At 40.8% G+C, this 26,898-nt stretch overlaps 1 protein-coding gene across 1 annotated transcript; it reads right to left on the reverse strand.

The window, feature by feature from the left end:
• Positions 1-1,579: 1,579 nt before the first annotated feature.
• Positions 1,580-26,894, reverse strand: FBXO9 (F-box protein 9). The gene is made up of 13 exons (XM_072142299.1): positions 26,671-26,894; positions 23,700-23,777; positions 22,321-22,476; positions 22,093-22,150; positions 21,581-21,680; positions 20,015-20,145; positions 18,044-18,158; positions 14,580-14,698; positions 14,388-14,478; positions 14,172-14,267; positions 11,903-11,993; positions 7,475-7,629; positions 1,580-3,747 (listed from the first exon to the last, which is right to left on the reverse strand). Exons 1-13 carry the CDS (start codon positions 26,671-26,673, stop codon positions 3,639-3,641), a joined length of 1,302 nt encoding a protein of 433 aa, XP_071998400.1. The 5' UTR covers positions 26,674-26,894; the 3' UTR covers positions 1,580-3,638.
• Positions 26,895-26,898: the final 4 nt, after the last annotated feature.

Below are 26,898 nucleotides of genomic sequence, written 5' to 3' on the forward strand. Positions count from 1 at the left end.
AGGGGTGACATCACTGCCTCTGACCATGTGCCCAGTCTCATTTACATAGTAAAGAAAAGATGATTTTAGAATGATTAATGTATGAATTGATTGACTAGATAAAAGCTGTGATAGGATCCTTGTGAGCTGCTCCAACAGGTAGAGGTGACAGAAATAGTGACAGAGACCCGATGACAGGTGTCCTTTAATCTCTTTCGAAGTTTTTCTAGGCTTTTTTTTACCAATTGTATTATTCGTCTTTGATTTGTCATCAATGTTCCTCCTGCGGCCACGTCCAAGGAGGTTGGCTACAGTCCCATAGATCTTAAATTTCTGATTCTTATGTGCAACTGCAGTTACAGGAACATAAAGCTGCTTGGTGATGGCCCAAAACCTTTAACTTGCGTTTCTAATTTTTTTTCTAAGCTCCTGACTCTTTCCTTTGCTTCCTCTGGTCCATGTTGAGTGTAGTACACACCATGGTACCAAATAGAACTAGCTGTAGCCCTTTATACAGGCCACTAATGGATTACAAGATTGTAGACACATGTGGTACCAATTAGTGGACACATCTTGATTTAACACATCCCGTTGCCCTTTTTTCAGGGGTACCATCATTTTTGTCCACACCTGTTTCATGAGTTTTATTTAAAAAATTTTTTTAATTCTGTTGAAGCATGGTTAAAAAGTAATGTCTGCCTTTCATTTGTTCATTTACATAGAAATGTTATTTATTTCTACTTTTGTCAGTTTCAAGTTATTTATGTGATCATTGTGGGTTTTTCTTTCATTAAAAAAGGGGTACCAACAATTTTGTCCATGCGAGTGTGTGAAATATATATATGGTTACTTACAACAGGTAACAAAGGGCAGTCTTCCATATCATCAGACATGGTAATAAATAGTAGCAGAAACCTCAGATCAGTGCCACAGATTGAACCGCACACTGAAAAATCATTCTTGCTAGCATCTGAGCGGACTTCCGTTTTTGGGTGATGAATAACTTCACTTCAGCGCACACTGCCACCTCCAAGATGGCGACCGCTACAATTCAATCTCTGCTCAGCTTTTTCTTTCTCCTTTCTCTACAATGGGCAAGAGGTCAACCTCCACCTGGCCATCATAGGTTAAAATATGAAAAGGAAAGAAAAGGAAAAGGCTTCTACTGTTACCAGCCATGCCTACTAACTGCTTAGATACATTTTCAGAAAGGAACATAAGAAACTACAGAGGTCTTGAAGCAGATAACAGTACCGCTGTACTGCACAATACTTCTCAAACCTGCTGGAACATATACAGCTGCTAGAAATGCATTGTTCCCTAATCCCTGTGTCTGTCTCCTACTCCACCCATAAGCATATTAACTTAAGGGGGGTACAAGGAGCACCTACATCTGTAAACTAGTCTGATGGCTGTTATAGTGACCCAACAGTCCGCGTAGTACACTGTATGTACAGTGCCCACACTACAATTTCTTCCAATAAAACATTTGGGAGGAAAGCTTCCAGCTTTGAAGAAGAAAACTTATCAGCTCCCCATAGCTCAAGCACACTGAATAAAATGACCACAAAATCTAATATTGGTTAGCAAACATAAAATATTGGTTTTGAAAGGATAACATTTATTGTAGAATTGACAGTCCAAGCACATTTCAATAATAATAATTTGCCTGGTCAGCATGACAAGCTTGCTTGGATTACATGCCAAACAAAAACTGTTGCCCAGCTCTAGTTTGGAGCGTTGCATTATCAAACCTTTAAAGAGCTCATTCACACAATTTTTATTAGAATCTCCGTTCTCATATTATAAAATAATTTCAAAACAAAAGAGACAATTACATGTGTACAACAAGTACAATCATATTTCCTGCAAAATGACACAAGGGTTTCATACATGGATCCACTCCCAAGAAGCAACATCACCACAATGCAATGTATTACATACCTGATATATAAGATCTTGTTACAAAGAAACATGTGTTGACGCCTCGGCTATGAGAAATTTATGTATCTTGTTGCATCACAGATTCTCAAATCATATTTACATACAAAGAATCTGCAAAATGATATAATCACATCTCCTTACATTTGTAGCACTATTTACAGAAGCCAAGCGACCCAGACTTAAAATTAAGGCAGGTCTCTGTGTTTAAGAACCTCTGCTACAGGCAAGTGAAAGCTCCAGCCCTTCAATGTTTGAAAATTATCACTCTACCTCATGTATTTCTTGTTTTTGCTTGATTGGCATCAAATCGAGAATCAAAAAACAACAAGTAGGTGGAAGTATCACGTTTTCTGGATATTCAGAACAGGTTATTCCCAGTTTTAAGCCACAAATATCATGAAAACATGTCTACATTTATAGGAAAAATAAAAGTCCAACATTGCATAAAATGATCCTCTATGTTCCTGCTTACACATCACTTGCTCATAGGACATGTATTTTTTCTGTTTGACATACATAATCACAAGTGGAAATGTAATACAAGATTTCCTAATGAACAGCAGTCGGTGAACTTACCTCAATAAATGCAGCCTAGAGCAGAATGGAGGGCACATGAACTAGACTTTTCACGCCAACTGGACAGTCAAGCACTGTATTACTTGTACTGGTCCATATATACGAGACTGCTTCTGTTCAGACAGCACTTTGGCATGTGCATATTTCATTTCTCTTTCGCAACCAAAGTGTCCGACTGTTGCAGAAAATTGAGCTGTCAAGTACATACAGAACTACATATGGACAGCTTTATACAGCTCAGGCAAGTTCAAAAGGTAGTGGATCTCAGCAGTCTTAAAGTAAAAAAACATGAATCAAGAAAATGTGGACATTAAGTGGATTTTAAATCTGAAAAACAAGGGTGGAATCCACAAAACTGCTGTTTTTCTGCGAGTACTTCCTTTTTCTTTTTTACTATACCAACTATGATGTCATCTCTGTGCAGGTAATACCCCAGCACACATGCTAGAAGATGTCATCTCTGAAGAGCACTGAACTGTTAGTTACAGCTTCAGCTATAATTGCTGCAGTTTATCATTCCAGTTTATTTTTTTGTAGTAAAATTAGAAGACTATGTCAACTCCTAAGAGGATCAGAAATCAATCATTAAAAAGGAGATCCTCTTCTGGCCCACTAATAACATATCCTGTAAATATGACATACATGTCTCAGCTATGGGACCTGCATCTATCTAGAGAACAGGAGACTATCTTGTGGCTACTGTGACTGAAGAGATGTACATGACTACAATTCACTACTGTGTGGCCTAATTCATTCAAGACAGTGAAGCTGTAAGACTGTAAGTGAGAGAACCCCGGTCCTCAAGATAAATGCAGGTCCCAGAAATATCTATTAGGCATTTATGGCATATCTTCTGGAGAAGTCATTGTCCCAGAGGGAAAAAATAGATGTATCATTCCAAAAATTCTATATTCCTGCCAAGAGTCTAAGAAGCATGGAATTAAGATAAATGATATCAATATCTTGTAAAAATGCATCTTTAAATTTAAAATTCAAGCTTACAAAAGCAACACAACCCTTCATTTCCCTAAAACAAGTTCCCAATTTATCTGCATGAGAATTTCCCAGATAACTGGATGCCTAGTGATCCATTACTTTGCACTCAGTAAAATATCATGCATGAAATAAGAAGAAAGACTTTACAGAGGTCTCTCAGATACAGCAGTAAAACTCTTCACACGAGCAAAGAACAGCGGTGCGTACATTTTGTCAATGTCAAATGCTGTGACAGCCGTCTCACCAGTGGACCTGCAAGAGAAGTGTTCAGAGATTTAGTAATCCAAAGTCACTTACTGATCACAACAAGAGAAATCCGTGCTCATCCAAATGCAATACATATTCCCCTAAAACAGTGATGACGAACCTATGACATGCGTGTCAGCACTGACACGCATAGCCATTTTCAGTGACACGGCACCCACCATGCTGTAGTGCAGGGGCGGACTGATCTGGGATGTCTGTGGCCGGTCCGGCTGGTGATGTGCTCTGCAGCGAGCGGCTGTATCTCAGTCAGAGATCGCAGCTGCTGCTCCTGTCTTCCTGTCCTGCTCTGCGGAGGCCGCGCAATGACATCAGAGTGGAGCGTGGAGAAGTGGGAACATCTTCTACACAGGAGCTGAAGCGACCTGAAGAGGAGTAACGTAGGTCCGAGGCATAGTTGGAGCCTGTGCCAGTTAGGTAAGTTAATTTATTGAGTTGAGCTCTGCCGGGCTGGGATGTGATGTACACTGCTATGGGGGGGGGGGGGGGGCACTTCTCAGGACACAAATGTCCTTAAAACTAGTTAAAAGGTACACTGTTTTTTTGTTATTTTTTGGGGGGGATCTTAATTGAGGAATTGAGCACTGCCAGTCCTGTCTCTGTCTAAGGGCGTTAGACAGAGGGGGTTAATGTGCAATGCTTTAGAGAAGGGGGTAAAATTGTGTTGGTTATACGTTCATTTAGCCTAAAATGTACACATTTCCAAATGATAAAAAGAGAAAACCCATCTTACAATTTGTTATGCAATTTCTCCCAAGTACAGAGAACCCCCACATGTGGCCAATACTTGTTTTATAAGGGAACAGCGTGTCGCAGAAGGGAAGGAGCGCCCTGCAGCTGCCAGGAATTTAGTTTTCTCATTGGCCCCTTTTGTAGACTATAAAATTTTTGCTTTTTCATTATTGGGACCATGTGATGGCATAAATAATTATACATATTTGTTATTTAAACTCTAAATATCGCAAAATTAGGGGTTTTTTTTCTAAAGTTATGCTCGGTTTTTTGGTGAATTTTGACACACCAAGCTCAAAAGGTTGCCCATCACTGCCCTAAAAATACCTACTGTAATTAAAAGGGAATGAATGACCAAATATTTAACTTATCTGTAATGTTTATTTTTGGATTGCAGAATTTTAACTATTTTCTGACCATGATTATGAAGCTACCTGAGCTCCAGTAACAGCATTTGGTGATATACTTTACAGCAGGGAGAGTTTTCCTGACATGCTCTTTGCAGAGTATCAATAAGCTGTATCATCAAATATTTTCAGTAGTGGATGAAAGAGTTTTCTATATTCTATTGCAGTGGTGGCGAACCTATGGCACGCGTGCCAGAGAGGGCACGCCGAGCCCTCTCTGTGGGCACGCGGACCATCTCCCCTGCTGTCCATATATAAATCATTAGAACTCCCGGCAGGCAGGAAAAGCTGCCGATCGCCGAGAGCTCCAGTGATCTCTTTCACTGACGGCTGCATCAGACCTGCTCTGTGCTCATTAATGCTGCCTAGAGACACAGCAGCAGGTCTGTGCCCGCCCCTCCACCCCCTCCCCCTCCCCCTTCAGCCCGGGAACATGAGGAGAAGAGAGAGAACTGCCGGAGCACGCAGCCGGTGCACAGTGAGTACAGAAGTGCAGCAGGAGGGCAGGAGCTGCTCTGTGTGTATTACACAGGCAGCAGGCAGGCAGCTTTGGGACACTGAACAACTGTAGGTGCTTATTGTTTAGTGTCCCAAACTGCCCTGTATGACACATGTCTGTGGCCACATGTATACTGCCCCTGGTCCAGTGCTCCTGTCACTGTGCCATGCTGCCAGTGACCCTGGGGTGCGCTATACTGCCCTCACTGACAGCATGGCACAGGTGCCCAGAGCTCCAGACCAAGAGCAGTATATATATGTATATATGTATGTGTGTGTGGCCACAGACATGTGTCATGTGGTGATTTGATGGTAAATTCACCTGCCTGATTCCATGTAGATTTGCTGTTCAGTGCACCCACCCTACAACATACAGATTACCCTACACACACCCTCCCGAATTCAAAAATCCTTCATATTGCCCCTGGATGGGGGTAGTGATCCTCTCTGGATGGGGGTAGTGTTCCTCACTGGATGGGGGTAGTGCTCCTCACTGGATGGGGGTAGTGCTCCTCACTGGATGGGGGTAGTGCTCCTCACTGGATGGGGGTAGTGCTCCTCACTGGATGGGGGTAGTGTTCCTCTCTGGATGGGGGTAGTGTTCCTCTCTGGATGGGGGTAGTGTTCCTCTCTGGATGGGGGTAGTGTTCCTCTCTGGATGGGGGTAGTGTTCCTCTCTGGATGGGGGTAGTGTTCCTCTCTGGATGGGGGTAGTGTTCCTCTCTGGATGGGGGTAGTGTTCCTCTCTGGATGGGGGTAGTGTTCCTCTCTGGATGGGGGTAGTGTTCCTCTCTGGATGGGGGTAGTGTTCCTCTCTGGATGGGGGTAGTGTTCCTCTCTGGATGGGGGTAGTGTTCCTCTCTGGATGGGGGTAGTGTTCCTCTCTGGATGGGGGTAGTGTCCCTCGCTGGATGGGGGTAGTGTCCCTCGCTGGATGGGGGTAGTGTTCCTCGCTGGATGGGGGTAGTGTTCCTCGCTGGATGGGGGTAGTGATCCTCGCTGGATGGGGGTAGTGATCCTCGCTGGATGGGGGTAGTGTTCCTCGCTGGATGGGGGTAGTGTTCCTCGCTGGATGGGGGTAGTGTTCCTCGCTGGATGGGGGTAGTGTTCCCCGCTGTATTTGCTCCTGCTTTGTGATATAATTGCTGATGTTGGTCTTTCTATGGTGGTCTGTTCATTATCAGTATGGTGGTATTTATCTTGTTGTACTGGTAATGGTCATCATGTAGCAGTATTATATGTCCCTTATAGAGTGGTATGGTGTGATTTTAGGCTAAATAGACATGTTGGCACTTTGCGATGATTACATGGACTTTGGTTTGGAGTTTGGGCACTCGGTCTCTAAAAGGTTCGCCATCACTGTTCTATTGTAATCGCCTTATGCACACAAGGTTACTGCTGGTTAGAAACGCAGATAGGGAGTGAGGGAATTTTAACTAGGCTTATCTCTCTCTGAGAAAAAAAAGTTACCAAATCTTTGCAGTCATGTGACCACCAATACAACAGAGGGTAAGGGTACCCATCTGACTCAATTCTCACAAATTAGTGGACATGGCTTGAAAAAGTGAGGCGCACCAACAGGTACCCTCTGTTCAGCCTTTCCAAAGGTTTCAATAAGGTCCCTCACCCCTAAGTTCACAGACTGGGCTGCATTCAATACAAAATGTATGTACATTTGTGCATAATACTTTAAAGGGCGAATTTGCTACACTACTTGTAAAAAATGACGATGATTGCTATAATTGCACAATACTTTAAGACTTTTACATCACTCAGCACCAAAGTTGTAGAAACATAAGTAGTAGTTTAGCAGGTGAGGTTTCCAGTGGTCAGACAGAGTTCTGATCATGTATCTGGTCTATGAGACATCAATTAGTCAAGATTGCCCATAGCTGCAATCGCTTAAACTGATGTGCCACAATTGTGACTACTTACAAGTCATGGATACAGCATCCAAAGTTATTTAGCTGCATATTACTGAAGGATATCATTGTGAACCTTTCCCTGCCTTGGATAAATGGCTGGTGGCAGTTAGTAAAGGGTAGCCACCATAAAGAATTTTTTTAAATTAAACTCACTTGTAGGTAATTTGACAAGAATGGTGAATCCAAACCAGCTTGTTAAACCTGTAACGGCCAGATGAGCATAGCTGAAGTCCAACATGAAAGCTGCGATCCGTCTCCTGCGCTGGGGCTCGGCGGAAATAGCGATACTTTTGGTAATCTGCCGATTTCTTTGCAGAATGCAATGTAAAACATAAGAGTTCATAATTAACATATCAAGACATCTATCAAACATTTCTACAATTGATAGCAACGTACAACCATATATGGCAAAATTACATTTCTACAATAGTCTTATCCAGGTGCTAGTACGGGACATCACCATTTGTGTCTACAAAGATGCAGCCAGTTTAGGCCTTAAAGGGTTTTATTAATTTAAGAAATATTTCCCTTTAAAAGTATGTGATCAATGTCTCATCTCTGCCAGGAACTCCAGAATTTGGTAGAAATTGTGATCATCTTGCATCACTTAAATGGGTATTCCCACAAAGACAAGATTCTTAAATCTACTCAGGATAACAAAGTAAAACATTCTCTAATTCAATGTTATGAACAAAAATACAGAATTTCACAGATATGATTCTGTATAGGTGTATGCATTTTCAGTTGCCTCGGGATCAGACTGTAAATCTTCAGATTTTTATGGTTTGGCAGAACAGATTCTTCTCATGAATAGCTTCTGCTGTCTGCTCCACGCAGTGTGATCTCGACACCCTCTCCATTACAAGACTGGCTCACACAGACACTTCCTGCCAGCAAGCAGCCTGAACAGACTTACTCTACAAGCTAAAGGGCAAGATAAGATATTTATAGCAGGGGAAGGAGGCATATAGCAGAGCTCACTATGTGTGTTATTGCTGAATTTTATTGTGTGTTGTATCCATCTCATGGATATTATCTATCTTTTTTTATGTGTCAGATACTAATAGAATGTTCAGAAGCTAAATGCAAGTGTAGCTAAACCTGTACTCTGATGATCTAACCACATTGTCAGCATACAGGGATCATAAGGTGTCTGCTTAGAGAGTCTCCGCCCACACTGGAATTTTACACTAACCTTCACAGTGATAGGAGTTAAAACAGCAATAAAACTTAGTAAAATGGTAAAGTAAGGGGGTTAAAAATAATCTTTATTGTGTAAACATCACTAGGGGGTTATAATTTGAGAACTTTCTTTCATGGGCAAACCCCTTTAAACCTAAACCAAGAATCATCATTACTTATCATCATTGCTTATTATTTACCATATAGGTAAAATAATGACTTGGCTTCTCTCTATGGACTTTTAAGGATGCAACATTTCTCATTCCATGGTCCTTTTTACCACTTCGAATAGTTTTATTTCTGTATAGCATTTTGTTATATAATAAAAAGGAAGGTTTGAGCAAGTTTATGTTTTTAGTTTAGTTTTTTAGCTCCTTCAATAAATTTCCACTAAATGACTTGAACAACCAACCCGATTTCTTGATCAGTAAAAGAAACTGCAATACAAACGTATTATTGCCAGCTGCCCATTCACATGCATAGCTCCTGCCAGAAGCAAACACTGGGTCCTAGATCAGTGTATGAGCGGTCAAACAGGTACAAATATGTATTGATGCAGCAGTAAAAACACAATTCATAATGGTGGGTGGCCGCTTGATTGGACATCTGCTTTTCATGGAACCGGTGAAACACCTGAGCCATTGCCTTTCATTAACAGCTAGTGCCTTCTTGCATCATCATACATATACGGCCAGATGTTGTTAATAGGAATGTCTGGGCGTGGGAGATTTTTTTTGGACCCGATCATGAAGACAGCTCATCAATCTGGAGCCCCCACTGATCAACTGTTTTTAGCTGCCTCTGGTGCTGAAACTAAACAGTGATATACATTTTACAACAAATAAGTGAGCAATATGTGTAATAATGACAAGAATACACAGTGGAGCAAATAACTTATTCTGAAGAAGTTGACTTTTCAAATGTCTAATGATTCTGTCCTTTCTTTCTGTATTCTAATTTTTAACCCCCTAGTGACCACCCATACAGATTTCTCCGTCGGTCACTAAGGGGTCTTAGGCTAGGCCTACGGTTAATTAATTTTTTGTGGGGTACAAAAAGTTTTAATAAAACCTTTATACATTTGGTATCCCTGTGTTTGTACCGAACCAAAGAATATATAAAGAGATGGTATTTGGAGTGTACAGTGAAAGACTTAAAAACAGAGCCCACAAGAAAATGGTGCAAATGCGGGTTCTTGTCAAAATTACCGGATTTTAAATTATATTTCCACTTCCCAGTACAGGGCATGGAATATGAAATACCATCACTAGGAAGTAAAATTTGTTACACAGAAAACAAACCCTCACACAGCTATGTACACGGAAAATTAAAAAAGAAGTTATTGATTGAAGTGGGGAGCGATAAACAGAGTAAAATGGAAAAGTCCATCAGCACAAAGGGGTAAATATCCCCCCTATAACACATGATTAAAAAGGTTTACAAATTCTCTGGGATAAAGGTTTGTGCTACCTGAGGCCACGCTCACACATGGCATTTTGGTTGCGTTTGGAAACATAATCCAAAGGCTCCACTCGTGATCACATATTTTGGCAACACTGCTTTTCCTTCACGTTTACCTTCGCGTCCTACCTCAGCATTTAGCCCAAACCCCTGATGAAGCCAGTTGTACTGGTGAAACATGTCGGGGGGCTAATGTCTGAGAAATTTTAATTTGCAGTGTGGCATAGTCATTGTCAGGCAGAGACAACAAATATAACATCCTCAGTTGAGATAGGGAAAGATAGCATCAACCCTAGACCTTCCAGTCCATTATTTCTAACTACATTTCTAATTATAGGACTAGGATCCCCATGTAGTATTTATAACAATGCAGCCTGCTACCATAGCGGCCCCTGCTGGGGCAGCACAGCTAAGATCTTTATCCATGGTCTAGATTGATATTCTAGGGCTCTAATCCATATAAATGATTCATATTACCCTAGCAGACAATACTGCATAGGACAGTCCACGCTATTTGGCCAATAGTGGACCTACAGTAATTAATATAGGTGGCTTCAGACCCTGTCTTGTGTCCGCTATCTCGCACTTTGTAGCACTAACTATCTGCAACTGCCCATGACCTAGTTCACACTGTGCTTTTAATCCACTGTTTGTCCTGTGCATCTATTGGTATATGCCATAAATAGTTTGCAACATAGTGCAACCTCTTTTAAGAATCTCTAATAAAAGTGATGTTTTAGTTTTATATATTTCTTTCACTTGTCCGGATATGGGTCAATTTTGACTGCCCAAAGGCAGTTTTATGAAATAATTCCCTGAGTCTAATCCCTGCCGTGACAATTAGGTCCATTGTTTTTGTGCAGTTACCTCAACATGTGATCACAGGTGGAGCCTTTGGATAGGGTTTCCAAACCAAAATGCCACATGTGAATGTGGCCCTGGGGGCTCTACAAACACGTCATGGCACAAGAAAACTATCCTACAAAATCTCAATGGTTCCTTTCCTTCTGCGCTTTTCTATTTGCCCAGACAGCGGGTTACATCCACATATGAGGTGTCCTCTTAGGCTACACTGCCGTTGCCTGCCGTACCGTAGCACGGTGGGCACACGGCAGCACGCAGAGAGAAGAGGAGGAGGCGAGCGCTGCTCACCCTCGCCCCTCTCCATAGGAACCAATGGCGCACCGCGCCGTAACACGGGAAAAGATAGGACATGTCCTATCTTTTCCCGGGCCCCTGTGCCGCAGGTGTGCTTCACCGTATTTGTTGTTAAATGAATGTTTTAATGATAAATATTTGTGAATTCCAAATCAATCCATTTTGTTGAATGTTTTGTTTGAATTTCTGTAAAATACATAAAGGGTTAACAAGCTTCCTACCTGCTTGAAAAGTTTGAGGGGTGAAGTTAATAGAACGGGGTGGCGTGGTGCGATTCCAAAACCTCTATAGAAATGAAATGGTCCCTAAAATAATTGATTCTAAAATTTTCTTAAAATTTCAGAGAATGCTGTTCGATTTTTGATCTTTCTAGATTTGTCATAAAACAAAAGGACACATCTAAAATGACACCAACACAAAGCTGAGGTATGGTAAAAGTTAGTATGGGTAGTAAGACTTTCAGTTTGAAAAACAGAACATTTTGAAGTTTGAAAATAGCTAATTTTTTCAAAAATGTTTACCCAATTCCCCCTTTTTCATAAATAAATGCAAAATATATCAACCAAAATTTCCCACTAACTTGAAGTACAAAATGTGAAGGAAAAACAAACTTAAACACACTTGGGTAAGTTAAAGCCTTCTAAAGTGATTACCGGATAAAGGTGACACATGCTGGTTTTGAAAATTAGGCCTTGGTCATCATGGCGCAAATGAGCTCGGTCACTAAGGAGTTAAACTGCATAAAAATAATTCTAGTAGCCAAAAGATAGTGATACATACCTCCTCCTTGTTGGTTATTACTGCAAAAACTTTGGTTTGGTTATCTGTATCTTGTGACAGGCGGTAATGGCCGAGCAACATTGCATCAGTTCTGTAGAAAAAGGGAAAAAAAAACCTTGAGAAAAGTTACAGCAATAACTTGTTAACACTTTCTGTTTTAAAGGTTTCAAGACATAGGGAAACTGCTATTTGAGGTGATTGAGGATATTGGGGGTCATTTACTAAGGACCCGATTCGCGGTTTCCCGACGTGTTACCCGAATATTTCCGATTTGCACCGTTTTCCCCGAATTGCCTCGGGATTTTGGCGCACGCGATCGGATTGTGGGGGGCGTGGCCGAACGAAAACCCAACAGATTCGGAAAAACCGCCGCGTTTAAAAAAAGAAAAGTGTCACGGAGCTTGCACTTACCTTCACTAGGAATAGGCCAGTGAACTTGAGTGCTTTCCGTTGCTCTTCAGCACAGCAGCGCCAGCGTCGGAGGAACTTCCTTAATGAATCCCGGCCAGACCCGAATCCACCGCAGAGAACGCACCGCTGGATCGCGAATGGACCGGGTAAGTAAATCTGCCCCATTGTGTGCTTTGTGAACACTATTCCAACCTGTATAGTGTGTGTGAACGAACCCTTTCTGCTCTCTCCCTGTCTATAGTGTTCTATTTTCTGCATAGATCAGTTAGATCCTTTCCTTATCAAAGTGAAAGTAAAAGACAAGGAGAGAAATAATTTAAGAGTGAAACTGTGTAAAAGTAATGCTCATAGAAGATTAAAGCCAGGGAGAGAGCAGAAAAACCTCACTGCTCACAGCTGTGTAAACAGAGAGAAGGAGACACTAGTCTGCCTGGAATAGTATCTGCTTTATCAAAAGAGAGATAAAGCCGATACTAAGTTGCAATACTCAGCCTGCTTCTTTACAAACCAAGGGCTTATTCATACGGCCCCTAAGGGGGCCATGATCCGGCCGCATGATTTGAGACCAGATCACGGCCTCCATAGACCTCTATAGCTCCTGGAGACTGTGTGGTGTGCATGCAACGTGTCCCTGCACAGTCTCCGAGTTTGGTGGCCGCTCATCTGCCTATGGAGGGAGGAGGAGTGAAGAGTGTTCACCCCTCCCAACACCTCCTGGCCTTGTGCTCACCTGGGATCCGTTCCGGGCAAGCACATGGCCTAAGCAGAATTTCTCAATAAAGTATATTAGAAAGACATTCACAACACTCGCCCACATAATTAAAAATCCTCTTTTTAATGCTTTAGAGGTAAAACAAGTTCTGTTTGGTAATTAGCAATGATCAATAGTAACAGAATGTTAGTCACATCATAAAGAACTGCATTTAGTTTTGGTGTGGTTTTAGGCGCAGTTCCTTAAACAAACATATAAAATACATTGGGGACAGGGACTGATTTGGCAAGCTCTGTGTAGCCATCTCATCCAGCTCCTTCCCCTGTCATGTGCATTGAGAAGGCAGGGGATGGAAAAAGAATGCATATGGAGACCGCCACTGGCACACAGGCAGCTTTGAAATAAAGTTTTATAAACTACTGAAATGATTTACAATGCTGATAAAGTTATTTTTAAAATCAGGATAGCATAGGCTATTGGAACCGGTCACCAGCTAAAAATGACATTCCTGGTCACAGGTTCGCTTATGTTACAGAAGCCCATTATAGCTGCATTACAAATATGCCTTTCTGCCATCTCTAAGCATTTGCATTATAATATAACTGTTATAACTTGCCCTGCACCCTGAGAGAATCCTTTGTGAAGTCCGAGGACAAAGACTGCACAAAGGATTCTGTCAGGGTGAAAGATAAGTTATAACACAATTATATTGAAATGCATTTGCTTGGAGAAAGCAGAAAGTCATATTTGGAACGCCATTGTCCCTGGTAACAGGTTCCTTTTAAAGTAATTTGTCTGGGGAAAAGTGGTCAAGAATTGTCAAACGAATTTTGAGTCCTAAAAAGAAAATAAAATTCAAATGTTTACTGTGGCAACAAAGGGAGCCTTCTTTTACGCACCTGTAGATCACAGGTAGATAGTAGTCCAATACAGAATAACAGTATGTGTAGATCCCATAAGTCTAGCAGTCTATATATTACTTGGTCACTTACACTTGTTACTTTGTATGGTTGTCATAAATTACATTTTCCCTGCAATGGCAAATTTCTAGTCAGAAAAGTATTTCCTTATTAACGTCTTTTGGTCATGTATATTTCCTCAAATATTTACAAATTTTAAGCATCTTAGATGAAGTCTAAAACGTACCGTGAATTTTTTGTCCTTAAGCGAGGTACAATTGTTTGGGGCTCCTCTGGTGTGGTGAGCATAATAATTTGCCCATCAGGAAAAAATCTCATGTACCTATAAGAAAAATTTTAACAAAACATGGATGGCAGAAATGGGACACAAAAACAAGATAGCGGTTTTATATGTTTATGGAAGAAAACATTAATGAACCTGGAGTAGTAATTGGAAAACTACCTGTAATATTCTACTTGATGCCAAGCCCGATAAAATCCATCCAGAGACTGCTCTCCCTGGCGGATGTATGTGGTCCTGCTAATATACACACCTAGAAAAACATAATAAATAAGACAAAAGGCAAAATAAATAATAAATATTATATATCCATCTAGCTATACACACACAGACACAAAAGGTTAAAAAACACACCATCAAAACGGACACGTGGCCTTTCCAGAAACATCTGCCTCCATGTGATGAAAGGTACCACTTTCACACAGCTTCGCCCCCAGACTTTCAAGCACGCTAAACGCCAAATTTCTGGATCCCTGCATTAAAAAATTTTTTTTTAGCAAGGCGTAGTTTGTAGGAAATGAAATATGTTTGAAAATTATTGAATCAGCTAATATAAGCGAAGTTGGCCAGCCGGACTTAGCGTTCCCAATGAAGCGAGAGCTTGACCTAAAATGCAGCCATTTCACCACAAATGGAGCCGCCTGCATATATGTCTTCTTAACATCTGTTATAACACAAATGCTACTACTTGAGTTGATCTAGACAATGTAAAACAATAGTCATTCTGAACAACTACATCCTCTTCACATGTATGACTAGTTCTCATTTAATTTATTTTAGCATTTTTTATATCTTTATAGGAAGACAAGGCAGTTTTGATGACATTTTTGAAAACAGTCTCAAGGTAAAGGTGTACACCACCAGAGCTCCTGTGCCATAGTAGTAACCTCTCTACCTTCTTTCTATTTTGGTGCTGTTTATTGCCAAGCACCTACATGACAGCTGCTAAGTGGAAAGCTAAAACTAGAGATCTAATGGTGACCACGTATATCAGCCTAAAGTTGGGCAAAAACCCTAATCTCAAAAACAAGTAGGTTGTTTTAATTAATCGAGGACAGACTGTCATGACCCATCAAAGAGGTTGTGTGCCCAGGTATATCCACTATGGATAGCACTGCATGTAGCTAATAATGATCAAATGCTCCCCAAATTATCACCCTCAAAATCCATCATTAAACTACTGTTGCAGGATATGTAATACCCAATTTAGTCAATTCTACTAACAGATTTAGACTGATTCTTGCTTCCCTTCCAATGTCAGTCTGTGGAGATGTCCATCCATATTTATCTGCCATGCCATTATATGTCTAGTCCTACATTGTTATAAGTAATGACAGATCATCAAGTCATTCTGATATTTACTGCTCTTATTCATATAGACAGAGATTGATGTTTTTTTGTTCCGGTAACAATTGACATTGTATTCCAATATGAGGACCAAAAGCAGAGGGACAGCACAGCAATAATTAGATATATTCCTGGGCTAATTGCAGCAAACAATACTATAAACATGCAAGAAAAAGCGGTGCAAACGAATGGCCGTAATGATAGATTTCATTTTAGTCAAACATGGACAGCAAAATAGTGAGACACAAACAATATGAAATCAATTAAAATATGCTACAATCCAGCACAGGGCCCCCATATTGGGTAAAGGGACCGAGGTCCCAAGCCCCGGGGGAGACCCAGGCGACCACACCCTCCCCCCCCCCTACAACCAACCCTACACTGCCAGTACAAAGCAAAAAAATAAAATGTAGAGATGGACAAGAAAAAAAAAAGAGTAAATGCATACAATACCTCAATGTGGAAGAATAAATAAATGGTAAGTAAGACTGTAACGAATAAGTAAAGATACAGGCAGATAGGAGGGAGGATGGGATGGGGGCGAGAAACCCCACACGTTACGTCACGTATCCATGACTTTCTCAGGGGTAATGATTACAGGAGGGTCTGTCCTGCTCATATAGCAACAGATACCAAATTTACCTTTATGGCAGGTGATGAGCACTCGAAGTCTGTGTAGTCATGTAAGCAAAACAACCTCTGAACTGGAAATAAAAGTATGCAAGGGCACAATACAAATTGTGTTGCACAGGAATAGCAGTATGCACAGGCGCAGTAAAAAATTGTGTTGCACGTAATTCCCGATGTAAAATTATGGCGCATGCGGCAAAAGCGGGGACAATCCGCTACACATGAGCAGAGAACTGCGACAGAACATATTCACGTGTCCGCAATAGTATGCACAGGCGCCAAAAATGCCATGTCAATACTGTATTGTTCGATACACATATGTATATGCAGAACGGCTCAGACGGTGAGATAAGTAAAGATCACAAAATAAGAAGAATAATTTACATAATGGTAATGAAAAGTGTATAGCGTGACTAAAGGTGATTAAGTTATAACATATAACTCTCTTTTCTCTTTCTTTCCCCCTTTTTTCTTCTTTTTCTTTTCATTCTTCGTCTCTTTGGACCTTTTTTATGTCTATTCTCCTTATTCAGTCACACTGCATTTATGCTATACATTTTTAGTTGGCTTACTTTTAGTGTACTTACCTGAACACCTGACCTCTTTGGTTTTGATTTTGCTTCTCGGCTGCCCCATCAGCAAATTACATTCTGGGAATTTCTCTGATGATGCTGGAATAATGACTGTTTATGTAGTTCTATGTATACCTTTTCATTGGATATAATAGGGAAAGAGCAAGGATAGTATTTTGACATATAAATGTTGTCTCATTAAGAAGTTACATTTCGTTGACTATGATACTCTTTTTTACTTCTCTCAATAATTATGTCTTTGTGCCCCTTCTGACAATACCAGGAATTACGTGCGGCACAATTTGTTTACTTCGCCTGCGCATACTGCTATTCCCGTGCGACACAATCTGTATTGTGCCTGTGCATAATTTTATTTCCGGTTCAGAGGTTGTTTTGCTTACATGACTACCCTGACTTCGAGTGCTCATCACCTGCCATTAAGGTAAATTTGGTATTCGTTGCTATATAAGCAGGACAGACCCTACTGTGATCATTAACCTTGAGGAAGTCACGGATATGTAACGCGTGGGGTTTCTAAACCCCACCGGACCCACCCTCCCTCTATCTGCCTGCATCTTTACTTTTTCGTTACAGGCTTACTTACCTTTTATTTATTCTTTCACATTGAGGTATTGTATGCATTTACTCTTTTTTGTCCATCTCTACATTCATTTGCTTTGTACTGGCAGTGTAGGGTTGGTTGTGAGGGGGGGGGGGGGGGGGGGGGGAGTATTGCCTGGGTCTCCACCGGGGCTGGGGATCTTGGTTCCTTTACCCAATAGGGTGCACTGTGCTGGATTGTAGCACATTTTTAATTGATTTAATATTGTTTGAGTCTCACTATTTTGTTGTCGTGTTTGAATAAAATTAAATATATATCTTTACGGCCATTTGTTTGCACCACATGAATGTTTATTGTATTCCAATATGAGTAACTTCCAAAGGGTTATAGATGATTACAAAACGTGGCTGTCTTCTTTAAGCTAGAACTAGACACATGTATGGCACAGCCATGTTTTTCTATGCTATAGCCCTGTTAATGTTTAAGCAGTTTGAGACAACACAGATAATTAATGCCAAGAAAGAAACTAACTCTTGTAATATATAAACTTACACAACTGATAACGAATAAGAATATGGCTAATGCTTTTGTTTTCAGTTCCAAATCATTCAAACTAGTAATGCTAAGTGAAGAATGCATATTTTATGATAAATAAGGATTATTTTTATTCAACAAAAATAAATAGTTTTGCAGGCCTGTAATGGTACCTTGCACAAATATAAAAGCCCTTGCAGACCAAGGACAGTTGCTCTAATGAACGGAGATCAAGTTCACTGGAAACCACCCAGCGGAAAATATACATCAGTACCTCCATAGGGAGCACTAAAAACACACAAAAACAAAACATAAGTAATCAGTTACTATCTATATCTATAGGAAAGTATCAAGGAATCTTATGCTATAAATAGAAACCACTGAACTAAAGACAATTGATATGGAGCAGTGCACCTTCAATCTGAAAGCACTTTCCTCTTTATAACCATTACCCTGGATAGGCAGGAGCATACACTCAACCAGTGTTTTGTCTGCTTCTATGGCACTTCGGGGATATAACTGTATACTAGAGGTCCCAAAAAATGAACAGTAGGCAGGTCAAGCATGTGCACCTGCACTTCATACCATGCAGGGGACTTCAAGGGATGTTTGGTCATGTTTTCTTGGAATCCAAACATTTGGACCACCAGCAAACATACAAGTATCTCTATTCTGAGGATAAGTGTCTTGTGTGGCACAATTCCTTTTAGAAAGGTTTGAAAATTCTTTACCAAAAGACAAGTGGCAAATTTGAATATGAAACAGGTGGATTTATTTCCAAGTGTAATTCTACAACAAATTAAGATCCAAAACCTAGATCACAGCCAAAAACCCTATCTGATATTGTAAAACTCTTTGACAAATTACAGATTTTTTTTTTTCTTTTAGAGGACCTTAACCTTCTCTCATGTGAACATACAACGCCCTAATAAAGCTATAAATCTACAGCCATTATTTTAATAGCAAAGGGATGTGGCATCCAAGAGCTTAAATGAAACCTACCATTTGATTTGATGCATTATGAAGCAAACAAAACCCTGAGAATGCTGTAGCTACACCAATGCAGAATCATATCCTAGTTAATCCCTGTGCTGAGTGGTTATTATAACATTCAGGACCTTGGGAAAGCTGGATCAGCATGGCTGCCTCGATAAACACTGAGCTTGTAATTACAAATGGAGGTTAGTCAAGCATGACTAATCAACCTGAGCTGGATCACTCATACACAGCAGCTGGGGGCAAAGAAAAAAACTCACATGCTAGGAGAAGCGCGGAAACAAGCACCGAAGGAGCCATAGAAGGGACAGAGCTTAATTATCATAATGTTATATCTATTTTATCAGCAAAACCACTCAGCACAGGGATTAACCAAGATATGATCCTGTATCAGTGTAGCTACAGCATTCTCAAGGTATGTTTGCTTCATACTGCATCAAATGGTAAGTTTCCTTTAAGGTGTTAAAATACTGCCCCAAGTCTCCTGCAATCTGGGGAACTAAAATTATCAGCGCCTTTGTTTGGCTACAAATTTAAAGCCTCACTCCAGCCGAGGAAAAGGGAAAAATATTTAGCTTATGTATTTAATATGTATTATCAAGCTTACTACTTGTCACTTTTGCTGTAGGCATTCTGGTATCAGAAGCCTTAAAAGGATTAAACATAGTATTCACAATTTAAAACAATCTGTAAACCTGTGTGAAGAAAATTTCTCATAAATGTAGTCATATGGTCCCTTAGAAACAAGACTGTGTCCTTGGATACGGCCACCTCTGCTGGAGTGATTGCACAAGGGAACAAAAAGTTTCTGAATATTAAATGTCCGAGGAGTTACTCCAGTTTCCACAGCCGTCCTATGGTAATGAGCGCTGAATCCATGTGGTCAGGCAGGGCTCAATAGCGCATATCTCGCCACCGCTGCCAAAATGTGAGGTGGTCGTATCCGATGAAGCCAAGGGGCAACATGGCTACATTTATGAGAAATTATCTTTACACAGGAACATTTTTTTTAATAACATCCAATTGAAGAAATGTTTACCTATGACAAATGAATTAAGTTAAATGTGAATGCCCAGATAGGAATACCCCTTTAATAAGAAGCCTAACCCAACAGCCAAGATGCAGAGAAAAATTGTGTTTTCACACACCTGAAATATGGGTCTGGGTGACGTCATATTCTGGCTGGCACAATTTAAGTGAAGACTCCTGAAATGACAGCTGCTGCTGGAAGTATGATAGTAGATCAGACATCTTGCTGTCATCATTAGCGTCATCAATACTGCAAGGAAGAAAAGTAAATTCATCCCATCTATATCAAATCCAAAAGGTTTTTAGCCAAAGTAAAACCAATACAATGTACAGTTCACACAATAAATCCAAACACAAATAACTGCTCTGTCTTGCAATGAATACAATAGTACTGAAGGAAAGCGGCTACAGGAACACTATACAGTCTTATGAAAGCTGGATTAGAAATTTTACCAAGGGCATTTGTCAGTGATAGACCATTTTTTCTTCCTCTAACAATTTTTCTATACTTTAAATTGTTTTGAAAAACAGACCGCAAAATTGTGGCAAACATGTTTTATGTTTTTGACAAACCTATATACTTTATTGGCAGCTATTGATTTGCAAATCAAACCAAAATAGACTAAGTCTACAATGTTTGTTTTATTCGGCGACCCATGGATTGTGGGGGAGGATAATGCCTTAGCAGAATTCTTAAAATTGTTTTGCCTTCCGCTTTTTAGAAGCGGATCACCTTTCCTAAGGATGGGTGCGCAGTTTGGCAGGGGTCTAATACCCAGCATACCTGCCTATTGGCCATAGTAGTCTGGTGAGTACTACTACCACAGCAAAGGCCATTTGTGTTAAAGGGAACCTGTCACCAGGAGACCCATTTTTAGCTCTTCCCCAGTCCCCACAGTGCATAGTACATACACTGCCAAAGTGTTTTTGTATAAAAAATTGGTTTTACAGAAAAAAAGATATGTTATATTGTACCTTTCATTAGTATCTGCTGTGTGACCAGGCAGTTGTCAAAAGGGAGAGTCTGGAAAGGAGCAGTCCCCCCCCCCCCCCACCCTTGGGTAACATGTGACCTTTTCAAATATATGAATAACTCCCCACTCTCAGGATTGGCTGTAGAGGAGCAGGGGGCGTCGCTAAGCCCAGTGATGGGTGTTTTCATATATTTGAAAAGGTCACATGGAGAAGCTGTTCCCCAAGGGTGGGGGGGAAACTGCTCCTTTCCAAATCCTCCCTTTTGGCAACTGCCTAGTGACACAGTACATGCTAATGAAAGGTACAATATAACATATCCTTTTTTCTGTAAAACCAATTTTTTATACAAAAACACTTTGGCAGTGTATGTAGTATGCTCTGTGGGGACTGGAGGAGTGCTAAAAATGGGTCTCCTGGTGACAGGTTCCTTTTAAATACATTGGTAACTTTGTATAGCTCAATCCCTTTCAAGTGAATGGGGCTGAAAAGCAACAACTAGCCTATACATTGTACTACACACTGCAGTGACCAGGGTAGTAAGAGAAAAGACTGCAGCCATCCACTTAGAGCTGTGGTCTGTTCAGTAGTCACATCTCCAACAACTTGTTTAACTTAAATGGATGTGTATGCTCTCCATTATGAATAATAAAAATTCTAGTTATAAATAGGCCTTCAGTTTAAAATAAGTTGTTGTTTACATGTGTACATACAAGTTCTTCCCCACTCCATCAGCATCTGGAGACCAGTTGTAATTAATTTTGAATTCGATGTCAGGAACGAGCTGCATAGCGCGACGGTAAAACTTGATGGCTGTAGAGATCAGAAGGTTCTGGTTAATATGTAGAATACAAAGGTTCAATTTGGTGCTGTAGACTGGTTCTAGTGGAGGCGAGGATAGATCAGCTTCATACATATATGTTGCAATGGAGCAATCTGTACGAAACTGGAGGCACATGACGGATAAAAGAGAGACCTATTCTCATACATAGGAGCCTTACGGTAAACATATGATCTGGAGCCTCAGTCAATTGGACGTCTCAAGCAGTAGAGTCACCACAGAAAACATTTCCATATAACTCAGGCTCCAGAAGTTGACAATTTCAAAATAGCAAAACATGTAATGTAGAAATGTAAACACGTGATGGGTCCTTATCATAGTTGCCATTGTAATGGGCTGCTTTATATGAAGTAATTCTAGTTTAAAAGCTAAGAAAAAGGGTACCTTCATACAGTGCGCCATTTTGTTCTTTTTCTGCAGCTTTAAGAAAAAGTTCTTTTGCCTGTTTATGAAAATAAAGGCAATGCAACATAATCAAATAAATTACTTTCTTGAATTTATATAAAATACCTATATATTAACGCTAAGGCATATACAAGAGGCAGCACAATCCACTACTGTCTGATACAAACATAGTTACTGGATCAGGCAGAAAAAAAAAACGCACACTACCTTCTCTTCCTTAGCCCATTCTTGCTTCGCTTTGGTATCCTGGGCCTTTCCAACAGACCCTCTTATGGCCCCTTTACGAGACTGAACCTCTGCTTCAGAGCTCACTCCTGGAGCTAGTTCAGACATCCAGCGAGCTCGAAACATCTGTAGCTCTTCCTATATACGGAAAAAGGAGGAAAAAGATAAACTTTGTCAATTTAAAGGACATCTACCACCAGGAGGAAAGACTGTATGCAAATGATCCTGAGGGGATCAGGCTTTATTAACACCAATGGAGCCTGGAGACCTTCAGGCTCATTTGCATACAGTCCTTCATCCTGGTGGTACATGCCCTTTATTCTGCTAAAAAGCAAATAAATCTGATACAAAGCAACTTAACTAATCATGCTGTGAGCTTAGCCTATGCCTGTTGTTTAGTAGCAAAAATGACACAGGCTGCAGCACTACTTTTTCTGTTTTAAATGAGGGAAGTGTAATGGAAGGTTAATGGGAACATATGGTAATTGAAAGGCCTTCTTTTTACAACCCAGTTAAGGTGTCCGCTATCCTGTTCACAACAGAATACATTCACAAAAAAAGAAAAACAGTTAGGCCGCTTTCACACTGACGTGCGCTCAACTGAGCATACGGCATCGCGATGGTGAGGAGGAGGGGTGAGTGCAGCACGCCCATATTTACAAGGGAAGATAGAGTACTGTACGGTGAGCAAAACATCAAATTCAAAATGGATGGACGTTTTGCCCATCGAAAGGTATGGGAACGCATGCACAAGGCCGTTCTACAGCTATTACTGCATAAGCAGTCATTCAGTGTAGCTGCAGAAGCAGTCCTACATCAGCTTCACTGAAGCAAGGCAGAAATCCAAAAAGCATCTCATTGACCAAGATGATACAGGGCAATTTGCAACCCTAAAACATAGGGGCACATTTACTTACCCGGTCCAGTCGCGACCCGGCTGCACGTTGTCCGGCGAGGATTCGGGTCTGCCGGGATTCACTAAGGTCGTGCGCCAGATATCCAGCATGTGTCGCTGCTGCGCCGAGGTCCGCCAGAGCTCACCATCTTCTTCCCAGTGCATGTGAGTGCTTGATCTTGCGACACAAATCGTTTTTTAAATTCCGCAGTTTTTCTGAATCCGTTGGGTTGTCCAATGGCCACGCCCACCGATTTATGTCGCGTGAAAGCCGGCGCCAATGAGCCATAATCTGATCGCTTGCGCCAAAATCCCAGGGCAATTTGTCGCAAAACGGAAAGATTCGGGAACCCCGACAAAGTGCGGCGTTCGGACCCTTAGTAAATGAGCCCCATAGTGTTTTGTGTCCCAATTGTCCCATGAGGTTCTCTTTAAGAATGGAAATATAGAGAGCTGAACACATTACCTGAAGATTTGTTTCTCCTGGTCTTCCATTTTCATCAGACTTCAGGATTTCAGAACAACAATCCTCATCACCTTCCGCCTGATAGGGACATTAAAACTTAATGAATGAAGAAACACTGACACTGAACAAACACTAAAAGTGGTCACATAAAAGATAAATAATATGAAGTATGTATAAAACAGATTCGATTTTAAAAGTATATGAAACTGCATGATTGCATTTCACAAATATATGGTTTCACATGGAAAGGGCTAGTGGAGGTGGTGGTCTTTAAATTAAAATATGCAGCTACAGAATACTTAGAATCATCAGTTTTGTTTTGCTGCTACCCAGCTCTTAGATTCCCCCTTTCCTCTACTAACTAGTTCAATGGTGGACAGAGTGTGTGGGAACACTGCAGTCATTCTCCAGTGTATCTGGCCACAGTGGAAAACTACCACTTAAGCAGCAAGTTCACATCTATAAGGAGCAGAGCTGCATTCAAAAAGGTAAAACTGGTTGTTCTGGACCCCCAATCTTAGAAAAGTCAAGCTATTTCTACAGTGGTATGAAAATATTCCTATGAGAATATTTGAGAAACGTTTTTAATCAAGGAGGAGAATTCAAGGGGTGAGTTTGCAGTCCATAGTGGACAACCCATTGCAGAAATACTAGTCTGCAAAATAAAACAGTGGCCGCTATAAAGTTGAATGAAACCTAAAGTTTACTAATCTGAAAAAAAAAAAAAATCATCCCTGTATAGTAATCATAAATTGCCTACAAGGAGGCAACACTGAATCCCTGGAAAAACAGACTGGCAAGTTTTTTTGAAGTTGATTTTAGTCTATTATCAAAGCCACGCTGTTCCAGGAAATGGTGTGCTGTATGAATCATCCAAAAGAAACCATATCAGATCTTCACAAGGTCTCCTAAACAATGTGGAACTGGAAATTATAGAATGGTGCTCAAGAGGACCGTGTGCTGTAAATGAACAAATAGTTATCAGAAAATACTATAACTTAAGAGACAGGGACCACTTTATTATGTATGAAAAATAAGCTACAGTTATTTGTACAAGATCACGTTATATGCAAGTAAACTGTACTTTGGAATAATCAGAGAATAAATACACTAATAAATATTAATCTTTATATACGGTAATTATTATTTTTACACTTTATATCACCTGTCGACAAATGATCCCACTCTGATCAGCCGTTCCTGTCACACAGACAGGACAAGCAGTGGGAACTGCAGTTTAGCTCCTAGTCCCAGCATCACCCACTAAATAGGGAGTGTAGCGGACTTCTGATTCCAATCTCTAGGTACCAGGAGCAGCAGGACCTGGGCATCAGACCCCAACATATTTGATATTGATGACCTAACATATTGAAAGCTCATCTCTATCTTAAAAGTGAAACACCTGTTTAAACCCTCCACTACATCAGAGGTGGCACAACATGGGAATCACAGTCATCTGGAGAACAGAGGTCCTGAGATTATCATATGAATGAAGAAGTAAGATACGTGTCTGGCTTCTAGATATCATTATTCAGTCCCATAAAATGTTATTTCAGTGCTGGCCACACATGTATATTGCTGTTCCTTTTGCCATGGTGATTGGCGACCTCAGTTCTTGTGATCATTGGGGATCTCAGTGGCCAAACCCCAGAAACGTATTCCTTCTCCTGGGAAATAATCCATTTAAAAAGGTATTGCTGATTCAGAAATTTATTGTAAAGCTATGGGACACACATTTAACGTCCACACTTGCTTTTGGCAGCCTGTCTAACATAAATAATGAAGGGAAAGAAAGATGCTGGTTCTGCAAGTCCCATACAAGACAGGCCAACTTGACACTACAGTCAGGATTTCTGTTTATTTAGCTCCATTCCATAAAGATAATGGATGGTAAATAAATAATAATACCACTGAACATAACAGATGACAGTGTCTGTTAACAGTACTACAGCTTCTATATCTATCTATCCCTCCCTCAAATCTGTCTATCCCTCATAAGAATGCCATCTATAGAGATCTTTTCTACCTATCAATCTCGCTTTTCTATCTACTCATCTACATATTGATCTCTCATTTCTATCCGCCTGTCTTTCTCTATACACCTCACATTTATCTATAATCTATCCATCATCTATATTATGAACCATTTCTGTCTTTCTATAATTTTTTCGATCCAAAAAGAAAACTGTAAAAACTGACATTTACTATTCATTCCCATTGACTTCAATATAAAAAATAACTAAAAGTTAACCCATTGAGTGAGTAGCACTACTGCCTTGCATCACTAGAGTCCTGGGTTCGAGTCCCACCCAGGCCAACATCTGCAAAAAGTTTGTATGTTCTCTCCGTGTTTGTGTGGGTTTCCTCCGGGTCCTCCGGTTTCCTCCCACACTTCAAAACATACTGTTAGGTTGTTTAGATTGTAAGCCCCATGGGGACAGGGACCAATTTGGCCAGCTCTGTGCAGTGTTGTGTAATCTGTGTGCGCTATATAAATAAAGAATTATTTATTATGGTCAGACGTTATCGGTTTTAAATTAGTTTTTTTTTTTATAACTTCTAGTACTTCAAAAAAGGGATGACTAACAGTTGAAGACAGATGACATGAAAGTTGCATCGATTTCAATGGGATTTATAACTGATCTATTTAATTTCCGTTTCTTACTTTTGTTAAGGGGAATGTAGAAACAGAAATCATGGACATATCCATCTGATCTCCTGTGGGAATGCCAGGCGGGCCTGCAGCTTATATTACCACTGTACATGACAGGTTCTCAGCTAATCCTATGGCCTAGGTGACAAGTAACGTGTAACTGAACACTTTGCACTCTATGAAATATAACCGCGCAGCAATGTACACAGCACTGGCGCCTCATTGGTCAGCCCCCACCACGTGACACCATATGTATCAGGTACACAAGCGGCACACACCCCTCAACTCTCCTGGCACACACCGAGCCCCAGGGATTACCATGCTGGGCGGCTGCGGGTTCCTCTCAGCAAAGTTAAGCTCAGCACAGTTCTCGGTCGGAGAAACGCAGGACACACCGGGAGTCTGAGCGGGACCTGCGAGCGGCGGCCATGACTAAGCTTAAACACCCGGGATCCGAGCGTGGCGGCAGCACCAGGTACGAGCACTCTGCGCGTCTTACAGGAGAGCAGACACCGGAACTAGCGAGAGGAGAAAGTGACGCTGGTA

Source organism: Engystomops pustulosus, chromosome 3 (assembly GCF_040894005.1).
Source record: "Engystomops pustulosus chromosome 3, aEngPut4.maternal, whole genome shotgun sequence".
In the NCBI taxonomy this organism is placed as follows: Eukaryota; Metazoa; Chordata; class Amphibia; order Anura; family Leptodactylidae; genus Engystomops; species Engystomops pustulosus.

Coding starts and splice junctions, on each gene's coding strand:
- FBXO9 (XM_072142299.1), bottom strand. Junction 14,268..14,387: donor CATCAAGTAGAATATTACAG/GTAGTTTTCCAA, acceptor TTTTTCTTATAG/GTACATGAGATTTTTTCCTG. Junction 7,630..11,902: donor TAATAACCAACAAGGAGGAG/GTATGTATCACT, acceptor CATTCTGCAAAG/AAATCGGCAGATTACCAAAA.